This window comes from Muntiacus reevesi, chromosome 2 (assembly GCF_963930625.1).
Source record: "Muntiacus reevesi chromosome 2, mMunRee1.1, whole genome shotgun sequence".
Taxonomy (NCBI): Eukaryota; Metazoa; Chordata; class Mammalia; order Artiodactyla; family Cervidae; genus Muntiacus; species Muntiacus reevesi.
The window spans coordinates 79,210,197-79,227,871 of record NC_089250.1 but is presented as its reverse complement, the minus strand read 5'-3'; the positions used below and the strand labels follow the sequence as shown (position 1 = coordinate 79,227,871).

The following is a 17,675-nucleotide window of genomic DNA, read 5'->3' as shown; positions in this document are numbered from 1 at the left end:
TCACACACAAGGGCTAGACTGGAAGCTCTAAAGCCCAGAGAAGCACCTTCAACCAGGGGAAAAGGCCGAGGATGCCGGTAAAGGGGAGGCCAAGAGAGTCAAGTTGGTAAACCGGATGCACAGAGAGAAGCAGGACAGGAGGAAACCCCGTGTCTAGGGTGCAGGGGTTCCCCTAGTGGCTCGGCGGTGAGAACACGCCTGCCAATGCAGAGGAGGCAGGTTCCCTCCCTGGGTCTGGAAGACCCCCTGGAGGAGGGCACGGCAACCCACTCCAGTGTCTGCCTGGAGGATCCTGTGGGCAGAGGAGCCTGGTGGGCTACAGTCCATGGGGTCGCAGAGTCAGACACGGCTTAGCGACTAGCCAGCTACTAAGGACGAGTCTGATTCCAGATCCGCCAGAGGCAGAGCCACATCCTGACCTGCGATGGTGGGAGAAACACCCCAGAGTCCTTATAACACAGTCCTCATTTTGCTCAAGCTCAATTGTCATAGCTTTCTGTCATTCACAACCCAAAGAGACACCCAAGCTGTTGGGAAGCTCAGCCCCATTATTTCCCATTAAATACATCTGTGCATCAGTGGCGTTCCATTTCTCTTTACAGAGAAACAGCAGAACCATCTGCTAGAGGTGATATATTTTAGGCAGGACTTCAGAACTTCATAGCAACACAAATTAATTCTTCTTCGTAGATATATTCAGCCTGAGAGGGAATTAAAGCTACCTTGGTATCATCATGAAAATCAACGACCACAGAAGCCTGTTACTTTCCAAGACACACGCTGGTGTTTGGAATGCTTGGGTTTAGTACATGAAAAATTGGAAGACACGTAATATGTCTCTCTGTGCGTGTGTTAGAGGTTGGGGGTATAGTGGTGAGTTCAATGCAAGGCCCAGCTTTTTGATTATTTAGATGATGGTACCAAGGTCAAAGGTAAAACAACCCTAAGGAAGGTCAAGAGCACACAGAGGCAGAGAAGTCTGATTTCGCTCATTCACTCAGGACACGTTCTTTGAGCACCTTTCCCATTACAGGCCCGGCACTGTATCTTGTTGTTCTTTAGCTCCTAAGTTGGGTCCAACTCTTTGGCAACCCCATGGACTGTAGCTCACCAGAGTCCTCTGTTTATGGGATTTCCCAGGTAAGAATATTGGAATGGTTTGCCCTTTCCTTCTTCAGGGGATCTTCCCCACCCGGAGATCCAACCCGAAGCTCCTGGGGGTTGGAGCAGGGGGATTCTTGACCACTGAGCCACCAGGAAGTCTGTGTGCTATGTCTTAAATACATCTATACCCTCTTTTTCAACACTTGTTGCTGACCTCTTTGCTTGTGTAAGGTGACCATGGAAGTCACGTCGGAAAATAAGAGCTTTAGAAAGTAGAGCCTCAAGGATTTCATGAGGAGGAGGAAGAAGAGAAGGAAAAGAATGTGGAGAATGATAACTAGACTGGCTATATCCTGAGCACATATAACAGCTCTTCCTCCTTAATGAAAAACCGTAGCAAAGAAACAAGCTCTCCCATACATGATGTCCCCACTGGGTCTCTCTAGCTCTGGTAAAAGGCAGGGTAGCATAACAAGCTAATCACATGGGCTGTTAGTTACCAGGACTTACAGTTTACAGTTACTTAGGGCCCCTTCTTAGCTCTCTGCAGTCAAATATTCACTCCTCTGTGCCTCAGGTTCTTCATCTGCAAAATGGAGACGTGTGCGCGCTCATTTCTGTGACCCTGTGGACTGTAGCCCACCAGGCTCCTCTGTCCAAGGGATTTCCCAGGCAAGAATACTGGAGTGATTCATTTCCTTCTCCAGGGGATCTTCCCAACTCAGGGATCCAGCCTGTGTCTCCTGTATCCGCAGGCCACCTGGGAAGCAAATTGGAGATAAATAGCAATAAAGTGGACCTCTTGGGTAATTGTGAAAATTAAATGAGTTCCTCCATATAAAGCAATTAAAACGTTGCCTAGGGCTTCCCTGGTGGTCCAGTGATTAAAAATGCACCTTGCAATGCAAGGGACCCCGGTTCCATCCCTGGTCCAGGAAGATCCCATGAGCCATGGGGCAACTAAGCCCCCGAGCCATGACTACTGAAGGCCACGCACAAAGAACCTGTGCTCCGCAACAAGAGAAGGCACTGCCCTGAGAAGCCGGCGCCCCAGCTAGGGAGTGGCCCCCGGCTGCCACCACTAGAGAAATGCATGCGAACAAATGAAGACTCAGCGCAGCAAAAAAAATTAATAAATGAATGTCTTTTAACAGGTGCCTGGAATATTGCTGGCCCCTACATCCCGTACACTAATTATCTTAGTTGTTGTTACTGTGACAAATGCTCAGTCAGGAACAGGGCCAGTGACTTCACGTACACCACTTCATTTACTCGTAACCATCTGGAAGTGTGCGGTTGGGGAAGCGGAGGGGCATTGGCCCTTCTCAGAGACACTGACCTGCCTGGCAACAGACAGCTGCCAGCTGCAGAGCAGAGACACCGACCCAGATCATCCTGAACCAAAGGAACACAGGCTTCTCTGTGCAAACACAGGAATCACAGAAACAACCAGCGTTACCAGACAACACACGAGAAGCATGAGCTCATTCATTCGCGAATCCGAGTGGATACCTGAATCACTTACAACGCCTAACTTAGGCATTCCTAACTCCGAGCCAAACAGCTGATTTTGCACATCATACTGAGTGAGCCGCAGAAATGTGTGGTTGTAAGGAGGATGCCGGGACTCTTGTTGCAGGCTGTCTATAGTCGGGTTGATCCAGATGCAGATGTGAGGTTTGAGGTTGGCCTGGCCCTCGGGTTTTTTGGAGGTTACTGCTGTTGTTCAGGGGCTAAGCCATGCCGGACTCTGTGTCCCTAGGGACTGAAGCTCACCAGGCTCCTCTGTCCATGGGATTTCCCAGGCAAAAATACTGGAGTGGGTTGCCATCTCCTTCTCCAGGGGATCTTCCTGACCCAGCGGCTGAACCCGTGTCTCCCGCATTGGCAGGCGGATTCTTTACCCCTGAGGCACGCGGGAAACCCTTTTCGGAGGTGCGCCGTGTGCTAAGTCACTCAGTCTTGTCCGACTCTTTGCGACTCCACGCACTGTAGCCCGCCAGGCTCCTCTGTCCACGGGATTCTCCAGGCAAGCGTACTGGAGTGGGTTGCCATGGCCCCCTGCAGGGGATCTTCCCCACCCAGGGATGGAACCTGCATCTCTTCTGTCCCCTGCATTGACAGGCGGGGTCTTCCCCACTAGCGCCACCTGGAGGTAGCAGTGCCCAACTGCATCCTGCAGGGGAAGGACGCAGATCACGGAGAATGTGGAACGTTTCCGCAGAACCCACACCCTGAGCAGAGGTGAGAAGTCCAAATGCGTGAGGTCACCAAGGAGTCTGAATGACCTTCATCCACTGCAGCGATAAGTCGCAGGAAATCAAGCTGGGGAAAAGGGTAGGGGTCACACAGTGTGGCGGCCTCAGGCCACCACGAGCTTTATCCAGGGTGAAGGTCACGCTCAGCCTCCAGGCAGCTGCCTCTGCACTCAGGGCCCCATCCTTGAGCACATCACCTTGCAAGAGCACCCCGGCCACGGTGACGAGGCGTTAGCTTCCGGGGCTTCCTGGGGGCGCAAGTGGTAGAGAATCTGCCTGCCCACGTGGGAGACCTAAGAGACATGGGTTCCATCCCTGGGTCGGGACGATCCCCTGGAGGAGGGCATGGCAGCCTCTCCAGTATGCCTGCCTGGAGAATCCCATGCACAGAGGAGCCTGGCGGGCTACAGTCCATGGTTTCCAAAGAGTCAGACACGACTAAAGTGACTTAGCTCTCATCAGCTTCCTAAAGGTTCCAACCACTTGACCCCTGAGCCTCTGTGTCCCTCCCCCAAACAGCAGCACCAAAGACAAGATCAACCGTCTAAACCAGACCACAGCCCTCTGCTGTGATGGCCTCCACTGCCCTGGGAACAAAATCCAAGCCTGCCGCCCGGTCTTCACGCCCAGACGCCTTGTCATCCAGCCCCCACTCCCCTCGGAGCCCGCCCGTCAGCAGGTTCCTGTCCTCCTCCCCACGCCTTCCTTCCTTCGCCTGCCAAGTCCTCCACTCCTGCGTCTCTGGGGTCTTGGTGTACAAACCACCTCCTCAGAGAGTGGGTATGCAGCCTTCCAGTCTAAAGAGGATGGTTTAATCATGATGGTTTAGTAAAATGATTGCTTATTCACGTACCTCCCGGGCACCTTCGCAACATTTATCACCACCCACAATTATCTTGCTTATCAATCTCACCTTATTTTAGTATTTATCAGTTATTTATCTCGCTGTGCTGCATCATGCAGGATGTTTTGTTGTGTCCGGTGGGCTCAGGAATTCCAGGGCGCTGGCTTCGCTGTTCCCCAGCGTGTGGGACCTTTGTTCCCCAACCAGGGGTCAAACCCACATGCCCTGCATGGCAACGTGGACTCTTACCAGGGAAGTCCCACTTTTCCGTTTTATATCCCACCCCCCACACCGGCATGGAAGTGTCACGTAAGGAGGGCCTTGACTACTTCACCCACGGTTCTACCCCGACACCAGGATCAGTGCCTAAACCCAGCACCTGCTTAATAAACATTTGTCGCCGAACAAGTGATGACAGTGGCCACAAACGCATTGGACAAGTGAGGAAGGCTGTGGATTAGAAAGAGGCGCTTCCATCCTGCTAGCTGCTATTGCAACCACCGCGATTCTCCCCGTTAGGATCCTTTTTAAAACTGAAGATGCAAACTCTGTTTTGTTATGTTAATGGAATTTAATTAAACTAATGGTGTCTGACTTCCAACTATCTCAGACCAGTCTACTAACCTTTTCCCGGCAGTTAAAACAGCTCTAAAATATGAGAACACATTTAAGATGATTCTAGCAAAAAGAGTTAATTAACTGCATACTTAATCACATTTTTTGAGCTCTAATATATCAGTGTTGGATGTCATTTTCATTAATAGGCTCCAATATTTATATTTCTTTAGACTGCAAGAATGTTGCTGATGGGGAAGAGAGGAAGAGATCCTTTTCTTGCTGAACAACGTCCATATGATTAAGTACTCAGACTGCGGTAAAAAATGAATGCAGCAACCCTTAAGTCCTCTCCATGTGGAAAATGAACGTATTTTTCACAATAATGTTGCTGCAACTCAAGGCAGCCGAGTGGATCACAGAGATTTCGCCTGTGAATGGAAGATTTACAAGGCAAGCGCTAGGCAGGGAGGGAACTGGAGGGGAGTTTGGGGGAGAATGGATACATGTGTATGTGTGGCTGAGTTCCTTCACTGCCCACCTTAAACTATCCCAACTTTGTTTGTAAATGTTGTTTTATTGTTAACTGGCTATATCCCGATACAAAGTAAAAAGCTAATAAAAAAAGAAAGAAAGAAAGGAGAGATGCCGTGATACACTGATAAGCTAGAATAACATCATTTGTGCCGCTCCCTGTGGACCCTGAAAGCCTACAGATCGCTCTGAAAATTAGCCCCAGCAAATCCATTATAAGCCTGAAAGCAGGTGCTATCAGTGCACTGAGGCTTCACCTGATTCTGGTTAGCAGCTTGGAACAGTGTTTTCCAGACTCAACACTGAGCGAGGAAAGCCCCATTTCTGACCAGCGAGGTGTTGACTTTTCAATCTTTCACCAGTGTCACAGTCTCATTGAGCTGCACATTTTCTTGTAGTTTATTTTACTTAAGTCTTAATTGCATGTTTAATCCTAGGAATTAAACCTAGATCAAATCCCTAACTATTACACAGTGGAAGTGAGAAATAGATTTAAGGGACTAGATCTGATAGAGTGCCTGATGAACCATGGATGGAGGTTCGTGACATTGTACAGGAGACAGGGAGCAAGACCATTCCTAAGAAAAAGAAATGCAAAAGGCAAAATGGCTGTCTGAGGATGCCTTACAAATAGCTGTGTAAAGAAGGGACGCGAAAAGCAAAGGAGAAAAGGAAAGATATTCCCATTTAAATGCAGAGTTCCAAAGAATAGCAATGAGAGATAAGAAAGCCTTCCCCAGGGATCAGTGCAAAGAAATAGAGGAAAACAACAGAATGGGAAACACTAGAGATCTCTTCAAGAAAATTAGAGATACCAAGGGAAAATTTCATGCAAAGATGGGTCTGATAAAGGACAGAAATTGTAGGGACCTAACAGAAGCAGAAGATATTAAGAAGAGGTGGCAAGAATACACAGAAGAACTGTACAAGAAAGATCTTCATGACCCAGATAATCACAATGGTGTGATCACTCACCTAGAACCAGACATCCTGGAATGTGAAGTCAAGTGGGCCTTAGAAAGCATCACTATGAACAAAGCTAGTGGAGGTGATGGAATTCCAGCTGAGCTATTTCAAATCCTGAAAGATGGTGCTATGAAAGTGCTGCACTCAATATGCCAGCAAATTTGGAAAACTCAGCAGTGGCCACAGGACTGGAAAGGTCAGGTTATCATTCCAATCCCAAAGAAAGGAAATGCCAAAGAATGCTCAAACTACCACAGAATTGCATTCATCTCACACGCTAGTAAACTAATGCTCAAAATTCTCCAAACCAGGCTTCAACAATATGTGAACCATGAACTTCCAGATGTTCAAGATGAATTTAGGAAAGGCACAGGAACCAGAGATCAAATTGCCAACATCTATTGGATCATTGAAAAAGCACGAGAATTCCAGAAAAACACCTATTTCTGCTTTATTGACTATGCCAAAGCCTTTGACTGTGTGGATCACAATAAACTGTGGAAAATTCTGAAAGAGATGGGAATACCAGACCACCTGACCTGCCTCTTGAGAAATCTGTATGCAGGTCAGGAAGCAACAGTTGGAACTGGACATGGAACCACAGACTGGTTCCAAATAGGAAAAGGAGTACGTCAAGGTTATATATAGTCACCATGCTTATTTAATTTATATGCAGACTACATCATGAGAAACGCTGGGCTGGAGGAAGCACAAGCTGGAATCAAGATTGCCAGGAGAAATATCAATCACCTCAGATATGCAGATGACACCACCCTTATGGCAGAAAGTGAAGAAGAACTAAAGAGCCTCTTGATGAAAGTGAAAGAGGAGAGTGAAAAAGTTGGCTTAAAGCTCAACATTCAGAAAACTAAGATCATGGCATCTGGTCCCATCACTTCATGGCAAATAGATGGAAAAACAGTGGAAACCGTGGCTGACTTTATTTTTCTGGGCTCCAAAGTCACTGCAGATGGTGATTGCAGCCATGAAATTAAAAGACACTCCTTGGAAGAAAAGTTATGACCAACCTAGACAGCATATTAAAAGAAGAGACATTATTTTGTCAACAAAGGTCTGTCTAGTCAAGACTATGGTTTTTCCAGTGGTCATGTATGGATTTGAGAGTTGGACTGTGAAGAAAAGCTGAGCACTGAAGAATTGATGCTTTTGAACTGTGGTGGAGAGTCTTTTTGAGAGTCCCTTGGATTGCTAGGAGAGCCAACTAGTCCATCCTAAAGGAAATCAGTCCTGAATATTCATTGGAAGGACTGATGCTGAAGCTGAAACTCCAGTACTTTGGCCACTTGATGTGAAGAGCTGATTCATTTGAAAAGACCCTGATGCTGGGAAGGATTGAAGGCAGGAAGAGAAGAGGACGACAGAGGATGAGATGGTTGGATGGCATCACCAACTCAATGGACTTGAGTTTGAATAAACTCTGGGAGTTGGTGATGGACAGGGAGGCCTGGTGTGCTGCAGTCCATGGGGTTGCAAAGAGTAGGACATGGCTGATGGACTGAACTGAACTAAATCCTCGGAATTGAAAGTACACACGTCAGGGTGGACAGACAACTGGAGCACACTCAGTGTGTCTAAGAGGGAGAAACAGAATTCAGAGTCTCATTGGAGAGAAGATGCAGAGAAAATGAAAAGCTGGAATCAATAAGGAAGAAAGAGAAATACGAAACCTTGGTTCCTCCCCCAACCCCCCCACACACATACAGCCCACTGTGATTGCTTCCATTTCTTCAGCATTGCTTATTATCAAAAGAATCCTAAACCAACTTCATACTGAAGCTATGCACAAATGAAATAAAACTCAAGTGAAAGTCATTTAAACAGAAGGCCATTTGTTTCATCCCTCTTTCCCCAGCAGGCAAATTTACCAAAATTTATAACCACCTAGGAAAAAGAATCAGATTTTTAATGACATTTTAAAAAATTCCCTCGAATAGCAGGAATCTTTATCTCTTAGCTCTCTGAACCTAAATTTCTAAAATGTTCCAAGTCTAGGGCAGATCTGAGTTGGGACCAAAACTAAATGAAACAAAGCCAAAAACCTGAAAATGAGACTTTTCTCTAAACCATAATTAAACAAGACAATTGCATGTCTGTTGTATTTATTTACTCTTTCAATAGACATTCACTGAGTCCCTCTTTATTAGGCACTTAAGCTATAATACTTAACACAAATCCAAACCTCCATCTTTGTGAAACTTATATTTTAGAAGGAGAGAGATAGACAATAAACACAAGCAATGAATAAATGATGCCAAGGGATTTAGAACAAGAAAGAAAGAAAGGGAGAGAGAGAAAGAGATGGCAAGAAAAGAAAAAAGAGAGCAGAGAAGCTAGGAATGTCAACGGCCAAAGCAGGGTTTGCAATGGCTAGTAAAGTATCTATCACTGTGTAACAAAGTACCCCCAAGCTCAGCAACTTAAAACAGCTAGCACATATAGCTCTGCACGCTTCTGAGAGTTAAGAAAACACAGAGCTTTGTTGGCTGGTTTTGGCTCAGGAACTCATATCATATCACTAACATGATACACTGTTATGTGTTATATATTAATAATTACTAATTACACATATACATCAAATCAGCAAAGATTCAAGGAGATGAAACAAGATATTAAAATATCTGGGGATGTGACAAGTCCAGCAGCCAGAACTTCCGACTAAAAAGGCTCAAGCTGAGAAGACACTGACCTCGCAATTCATTGTGAAAGAAGAGATATAAAACCTCAAAGTGTTTGTAAAGACACTTTTTGGTTGACAAGCACAATTTAAAGGATCTTATCAATTATAAGATCGCCTTTCTAAACAGCTGGCTGGGACACAGTCCCGACAGTAGGTAACTGATTGAATTGTGAAATGTATCTGGGTTCAATGCAGCAAGAGAGGAAATCAAATGGACCCAGCTATGGAGACATCCGATTTCTATTCTTTGTTGATACCTCTTCATAAATCACACATTACTCTGCTCAGTTGCACCATTCCTGACTCATGAGAGAATCAATAGCATGTGGAGATAAATCATTTCTTAGCACAAGTCCCATTGTACCTCCAATGTTTATGCCACAAAGGCTGCAGATAAATAACCAGTTGTAGTTCCTGAGGCAACTTTTCCTGTAAATCATTTTTTTTAGTAGTTACCAATCAAAGATATGATGTAAGGAAGGGCAAAGACAACAACAGAAAACCTTGAACTCACCAGGAAGGCAGTGCTGGGAATCATGCCACACTTGTGTTGATCATCAGACCACTTGGAACTCTCTAGATCTCTGTTATATAACATGCCCTAGACCTGATCCTGGGCTTCTCAGGTGGCCTGCCCATGGCCTGCCTATGCAGGAGGCTCAAGAGACACGGGTTCAATCCCTGGGTCGGTAAGATCACTTTAGTAGGAAATGGCAACCCACTCCAGTATTCTTGCTTGGGAAATGCCATGGACAGAGGAGTCTGGCAGGCTACAGTCCATGGCGTCACAAAGAGTCAGACATGACTCAGCACACACACACACGCCTGATCCTATAAGAGACGCCGAGAAGTGGATCAATTCGAGTTAGCACCATGAAAAGAGGGCAAGTTTGGTCACCTGGAAGAGCTGGCTTCCAGTCTGGTCCAGCCATTAACTAGCCGAGTGTAGCTTTATTAAATGACCCTTTGGTTTGTTCATATGTAAAGCAGTATTAATACAAACTGCTTTAAAGGATATTGTAGAAAAAGAGAAAAACATAAGCAGAGCCTGGCCCAGAGCATGTGTTCCGTAGAGGCGATCAGTCACAGTCCTCATCACAAATCTCAGTATCCCACATGTGGACGTGCGTCAGATACTCTGGGGGCCAGGCAACTAGCTAGAGATCAGAGAGAATCAGACGAATAACATCTCATGTTCTAGGTGGGATGCGGCTTACATTCCAGCAAGGCAGCTTTGACTTCCACAGACAGAGATGTCAACTGGGGTCCCTTGCCCTCAGCAACCTGACATTCGAGAGCTACTTTTTCTCTAAATCAAGGGAATAAAAAGCAAAAAATTCAGAAAAGCAAGTAAACTAAGCAGAGGAGATGAGATCAAAGAGAGACATAAAAAAAATGAAAGTGAAGTGTTAGCTGCTCAGTCATGTTTGATTCTTTGCGACCCCATGGACTGTAGCCGACCAGGCTCCTCTACAGGTGGAATTTTCCAGACAAGAATATTGAAGTGATCAGCCATTCCCTCCAGGGGATCTTCCCGACCCAAGGATCAAACCCGGGTTTGTTACATTGCAGGCAAATTCTTTACCATCTGGGCCACCACGGAAGCCCCAAGACGGACACCCAAGGACTCTGATGATAAAGGTGATACTTGACTTCTTAAGGTGGGTGGTAAGGTCCAGTTGTCTGTTTCATTATCATGCTTCGGAATTCAAATATACTTTACATATATGTTATTTTGTGTATTGTATTAAAGCAACAGCTGAGAGCCAATAAGTGATATCACTGTTGTTGAGAGGTAACTGGTCTTGACATATATACAGCACTTTACAACTTAGGGTAGAGTCCACTCTTTAAGGTGGGTGAAGACAGGAAACTATTTTTCCCCACAATCACTCCTTTTCTCTGAGCAGTTGAAACCCTCTTTCTAAATCTCTTAACAGCTTTGTGCAGATTCAAAAACTCTTGCCCACTGTGGCTGCAATAAATCCTAACAGCACTGCCCTGCCACTTCTTCCCTTCCAATATAATCTCACTGACTACATATCAGCGTTCATGTTAAACTTGGGAATTTCAGGTGGAGTTAGATCAATGGGAAAGGAGACCAATGACAGAAAGAGAAGGTGGAGAAAAGCTGAGGGGGAAACACCAGAAGGAGCTGTGTCCAGCCTCTCAGGCGTGTCCGGCTCTGGCAACCCCATGGACTGCAGCACACGAGGCCTCCCTGTCCTCCACCACCACCCAGAGTCCACCCAAACCCACGACCATTGAGTCAGTGATGCCAGCCAACCATATCATCCTCTGTCGTCCCCTTTTCTGCCTGCCTTCAGTAGAGCAGAGCTTTGTTGACAGGATCTTGCCATTTATTGGGTTGGGGGGCTTCCCTGGTGACTCAGTGGTAAAGAATTCTGCCTGCCAATGCAGGAGATGTGGGCTCAATCCCTGGGTCAGAAATACCCGCTGGAGGAGGAAATGGCAAGTCACTTCAGTGTTCTTGCCTGGGAAATCCCATGGACAGAGGAGCCTGGCAGGATACAGTCCATGGGGTCACAAAGAGTCAGACAGGACTCAGCAAATAAACAACAACAAGAAATACCTCGACTTTAATGATGCCCAAATGATGTGAACCACATGAAATTGGTAAATACTATGTTCCAACTGATGGAAAACGAAGAGAGAAAACACTCTTTATGAACCTCTATTTAAGATGCCCACACACAGGGATCTCTCAGCAACGGGCTGCTGGTTTTGACTAAATAAATGAAATGAGGTGAAATAAAAACATGTGTGTCCCTTTTTATCCTAAAAGCAACCTTTCCCTTTTTGCATAATGGCATATTCAATTATCTCATTTGATAAATAAAAATGATTTCCACCTTGAAAATAAATATTTGCTTCCAAAGATCCTATTACTGAAAATCAAATTACAAGCTTGTTTTTATTATTAACAGGAATAAGTTCTAAAGCCCTTTATGCATTGCACCTGTCAGTCTCCATATCCTGCAATCAAATCTCCCTTTAAATCTCATCAGATAACTCCCAAAGTCATTGGAGAGGCAATGAACGAGGTTATGACTCAGTGCTCGCAGAGAGTGAAATGTCTCTCATGTGTCTTTAAGTGGTTATTAATCTCGGAATTAGTTTAGAATACATTAACCTTCAAGGCAAATCAGATCAATCAGGAAAATGACTCATAGCAGAACTGTCTTTTTGGTGGTGTCGTTGCTCCATCCAGCTCATGCGCCAAGATGAAGCTGGGCCACTGGTCCCTCTTGTTGTTGTTCGGTCCCTAAGTCGTGTCTGACTCTGCGACCCCAGGGACTGCAGCCTGCCAGGCTCCTCTGTCCTCCACCTCCTCTCGGAGTTTGCTCACGTTCATGTCCATTGAGTCGGGGATGCTGTCTAACCATCCCATTCTCTGCTGCCCCCTTCTCCTGCTTTCAGTCTTTCCCAGCATCAGGGTCTTTTCCAATGAGTCGGCTCTTCACATCAAGTGGCTAAAGTACTGGAGCTTCATCATCAATCCTTCCAGTGAGTATTCAGGGTTGATTTCCTTTCACATTGATTGGTCCTATTAACCACCATAAACTGGCGGGACTCCCAGATACAGCGTGGAGAAGTGATGTTGCTGTTTGGGGCCTATTTCTTCTTGGGAGACTGGCCACTTACTCAGGGAGACAGGATGCGAGCATGTGAACATGATATCATCACCTTAGTATAAACAAGCTGCTTTTGACTATTGCTGCAGGAGATTGCTCATCTAGTCCCCATGCCCTTGTTAGGAGCCATTTTACAGTTCTCTGCTCAATAATGGAACAAAGCAAGAAATAATACCTTTAAAAAAAATCAAAGTCATGGCCCTTTTATTCAATTTTATTTTTTTAATTAAAGTATAGCTATTTTTTCCAGTAGTCACATACAGATGTGAGAACTGGACCATAAAGAAGGCTGAGAGCCAAAGAACTGATGCTTTCAAATTATGGTGCTGGAGAAGACTCTTGAGAGTCCCTTGGACTGAAAGGAGATCAAACCAGTCATTTCTAAAGGAAATCAGCCCTAAATATTCCTGAAAGGACTGAAGCTGAAGCTGAGGCTCCAATACTTTGGCCGCCTGATGCGAAGAGCTGACTCATTGGAAAAGACCCTGATGCTGGGAAAGATTGAGGACAGGAGGAGAAGGGGACACCAGAGGATGGATGGTTAGATAGCATCCCCAACTCAATTGACATGAATTTGAACAAACTCCAGGAGACAGTGAAGGACACAGAAGCCTCACCTGCTGCAGTCCATGGGGTCACAAAGAGCTGGACACGACTTCGCAACTGAATAACAAAAACTCACAAATTATTGCTAATTATGTTATTCATTTATTAATAATAAATTAGCAGTAGTTAATTAGCAACGTTGTGCTGGTCTCAGCTGTACAATAACCTAAATGTCCATTGACAGATAAATGAATGAAGATGTAGTACATATCTACAGTAGAATCTCCAACCTAGACAGCATATTAAAAAGCAGAGACATTACTTTGTCAACAAAGGTCCATCTAGTCAAGGCTATGGTTTTTCCAGTGGTCATGTGTGGATGTGAGAGTTGGACTACGAAGAAAGCTGAGCACTGAAGAATTGATGCTTTTGAACTGTGGTGTTTGGAGAAGACTCTTGAGAGTCCCTTGGACTGCAAGGAGATCCAACCAGTCCATCCTAAAGGAGATCAGTCCTGGGTGTTCATTGGAAGGACTGATGTTAAAGCTGAAACTCCAATACTTTGGCCACCTGATGCAAAGAGTTGACTCATCGGAAAAGACCCTGATGCTGGGAGGGATTGGGGGCAGGAGGAGAAGGGGACGACAGAGGATGAGATGGCTGGATGACATCACTGACTCGATGGACATGGGTTTGGGTGGACTCCGGGAGTTGGTGATGGACAGGGAGGCCTGGCGTGCTGTGGTTCATGGGATTGCAAAGAGTCGGACACGACTGGGTGACTGAACTGAACAGTGGAATATTACCCAGTCACAGAAAATAGTGAAATGATGCCATATGCAACAACATGGACGTGACTAGAGACTGCCCCACCCAGTGAAGTGATTCAGAAAGACAAAGGTCATATGATGTCACTTATATGTGGAATCTAATATGGCACAAATGAATCTATCTACAAAATACTGACTGCTCTTTAAAAGTCCGAAGGAAAGTGAATCTGAAATCTTCAAACTTTTCTTTTGAGAGAGCAAGACAGGGGAAAAGAGAGAGAACCATCTCAAGAAAGTCATTAGAACTGTAGCAAAATAGGAATATCTGCCTGTTACTTTTCAGCACAATAGGAACCTAATCATGATAATCATTTTAACAATTATTGGTCTCCAGTCCATATGGTTGGGTCTTGGGCTTATCATAACTGTGGATTCTCTGTTACACTGTTCAATGAACACAAAGATACAGAAGCAAACCTGAGGCTTGGGGAGGGCACCCTCCAAGCTCTTAGCCACTTAAATGATGTGTTTGGAAGACAAGGAGCCTGAGTGTTTGCCTGACATCTTGCTTGTGGCGCGCTCTGCCTGGGGTCCTGTAGTCACACCTCAGCTTCAGAGCAGATGTAAGTCTAGCAGATATTACTGTCAGGGGCCAGGGGTTGCAACAGCACCAACCATCTTGAAAAGAAAATTACAATGTATCCTTCCAAAGATTTTTTCTCTTTTCCCTAAACTTCCATAGAGAGAAATAAAATATCAAAGAGACAAGAACTGCTGGAAGAATATTTGTGGATGGTTTTGAGGACAGGAAGAAAAGAGAAAAACAAGCTCTTTCATCAGAGCCTCGAAGTATCACATGAAGTTATCAATTAATCTTTCAAAAACATACAAGATGTCGGTAGAATAAGCCTGAGGCTTTTTAAAGTTTCCTAAATTCTGGAAATCTGACTTTTGGAAAGATGACTGGGTCACTATGCATGATAGACCATCAAATAAAAATGACTACTGAGATTAATTTAGAGCCATTAAAAGAAACTTTTAAAAGAAAAAAAGAACCATAGTTAGATGAATAAAGTTCAAAAGATATTTGAGAGAACTAGCACTTCTTACACGCTACACTGATCAGCCTGAAAGAATCTTATAATCACAATATTCAACACAAAAAAGGCGTGGCGGTAAGTCTTAAGTGTAGAGACAGGGAAGTGGGGCTTTCTGATCATTTCTTCAGGAAACTTTTTTCTTTTATAAAAATAAAGCGGCAGTTCACAAAAATGAGAGAGCAATTCAAACAGTCATATTTTAGATGAACCTCCACTTTTCAGAAATAAAATATCCCATTATTTTCTATCTTCGCAGCTCCTCTCAAATTGGAAGAAACCGCAGGGCCTGGCCTCATTTAACAACGTATAAGACAAATAAGGGGGCTTCCGTGGTGGCTCCGACAGTAAAGAATCTGCCTGCAATGCGGGAGACCTGGGTTTGATCCCCGGGTTGGGAAGATCCCCTGGAGGAGGGAACGGCTACCCGCCCCAGTACTCTGGCCTGGAGAATCCCATGGACGGAGAAGCCTAGCAGATTACAGTCCATGGGGTCGCAAAGAGTTTGACACACTGAGTGAATAATGCTTCAACTTCAAAGATAAATAATCTTTTTAATAATTTTGTTTTCAATATGAATACACTGATACAGTAAACTGTAATTAAAAGCAAATAGTACATTTATTTGAAATAAATCATATTTTAACTGGCATTTTAATTGAAGGGACATTAAATAAAAGGATAGGATGTTACCCCAGATTGTACTCTACAGGCAAAATTTCATGCTGTTTAACATTTGAGCCAAAGAAAATGTTTTTAGATTTGCTTTTATTCACAGTTTGCCGTGTGACACAGGGCGCTCACACCTGGGGCTCTGTGACGATCCGTGAGGCTGTAGATCCCTCGGGGCAAGAGTTACTTTCTGACCAACGCAGTAAAGAATTTCTCCAGGCAAAGGGTGGACAGTTTTTTTGTGTGTACCTGGTCGCGTCCGACTCTTTTCCACCCTTTCGGACTGTAGCCCACAAGACTGCTCTGTCCATGGGATTTTTCAGGCAAAAATACAGGAGCAGGTTGCCACTTCCTTCTCCAGAGGATCTTCCTGCTCCAGGGGCAGAACCCAAGTCTCCTGTGTCTCCGGCGTTGCAGGCCTTCTTTACCCACGGAGCCACTGGGGAAGCCAGACAGTCTTGCTAGCAGCCCCTTCCAAAGGTTGGGGTTTCCTAAGCTGGGGGTTGCTGAGCTACGATGGACCCCTCCTGAGACAGTGGGGCATCTGGCTGGCGGCTTCCCACCGCTCCTGTAGAACTTGGGGAGCAGGCTTGGTGTGAACGTGGGGCTCCCGCTCCCGCGGGGCTGTAATGGAAGCTCTTTGTCTCTCGCCCGGCAGTCTCCTGGCTGTGCCAGCATCTAAGAAGCTGGGGCAGACTAAGGGGCTGGCTTGCAAGCAGAATAAAATCCCAGACTTTGCAGAGTTCCTGAAAGAAATGAGAGACTTCTGCAGAAAACAAAAGGATAAATAAAAAGGAAGACGTTGTTGGCTAACCTCAAAAAGTCACTATATCAAAGGTCCAATCTTGGGCACGAGCAGCTAAATCTCCTCAAGGTAGGCGAAAGTTATAGGATCCAATACAATTGTGTTAGCAGAAAATCTAACTCAGCCCTCCCCAGTTGTCAACAAAACCACACACCAAGGCAGAAAGGGCTGCTCTTGGGAGAGGAAACTCTCGACACCCTCAAATGCATGGGCACTCTTTCCTGTTCAGAAACATGCCGGCCAAGATCAAGGTCCCCATCCATCACACACCCGTTCCTCCGGTCCCACCCTGAAAATCAGCTTGGATGGCATGAGTAGCTGAGACTGCGAACTTGAGGGAGGCAGCTGGAAAGAAGGGGATGTGTGAGTGAACTGATGACCTGCTAACGCTCCTCCTGCAGCTGAGGATGAACACAGGGGAGACGCACGGCTTGGTCTCCCACTCAGGGAAGGAGACCCCACGGGCTGCAAGGGTCGTGTGTGTTTATCAGCGAACCTGACACTCACTGAGGCCGCTGCCCTGATTCACGGCCTCAAGGTCAGGGAATCCTAAACCACGAGCAACAGCCCTGAGTCTCCTCCCAGGCAAGACTCTACCTTTTTCCCAAAAGTGATACACTGTTAATTCCACAGAAGATGGAGGGAAGTTCACACAGGGAGAGAGAGGGTGTTTCTCTTTGCAAGCCTTGACCAAGTCACAGAAATAAGTTTCACCCTTGGGTCTGGACTTTAATTTATGCATTTACGTATTGAAGGGTTTGATTCACAATGTTTCTTTACCTTCTGTGGTATACAGCAAAGTGATTCAGTTATATTTATATATATGTACCTATACATATATGTACATATATATGTTATATATATATTCTTTTTATACATAAATTATATACATACCCTTTTTCATATATATTTACAAGATACTGTAGTAATAGCCTATAATGGAAAAGAATAGGAAAAAGAATATAACTGACTATAAATATAACTGCTATCTATATTTATAAAAATAAAACTGCTATTTATAAAAAGAATATAAATATAACTGAATCATTTCCCAGGTGGCTTAGATGGTAAAGTATCTGCCTGCAAAGTGGGAGACCTGGGTTCAACCCCTGGGTTGGGAAGATGCCCTGGAGGAGGGGATGGCAACCCACTCCAGTATTCTTGCCTGGA

The 17,675-nt window shown here is 45.2% G+C and overlaps 1 protein-coding gene across 1 annotated transcript in view; it reads left to right on the top strand.

Annotated features, from left to right (window-relative positions):
• LOC136157207 (basic proline-rich protein-like) overlaps positions 1–17,675 on the top strand; it is an 84,974-nt gene that overhangs the window by 49,399 nt on the left and 17,900 nt on the right. The window contains exons 4-5 of the mRNA XM_065919199.1: positions 3,248–3,348; positions 3,882–4,033. Coding sequence (XP_065775271.1) covers positions 3,248–3,348; positions 3,882–4,033 — 253 coding nt within the window. The remainder of the gene's footprint in view (positions 1–3,247; positions 3,349–3,881; positions 4,034–17,675) is intronic.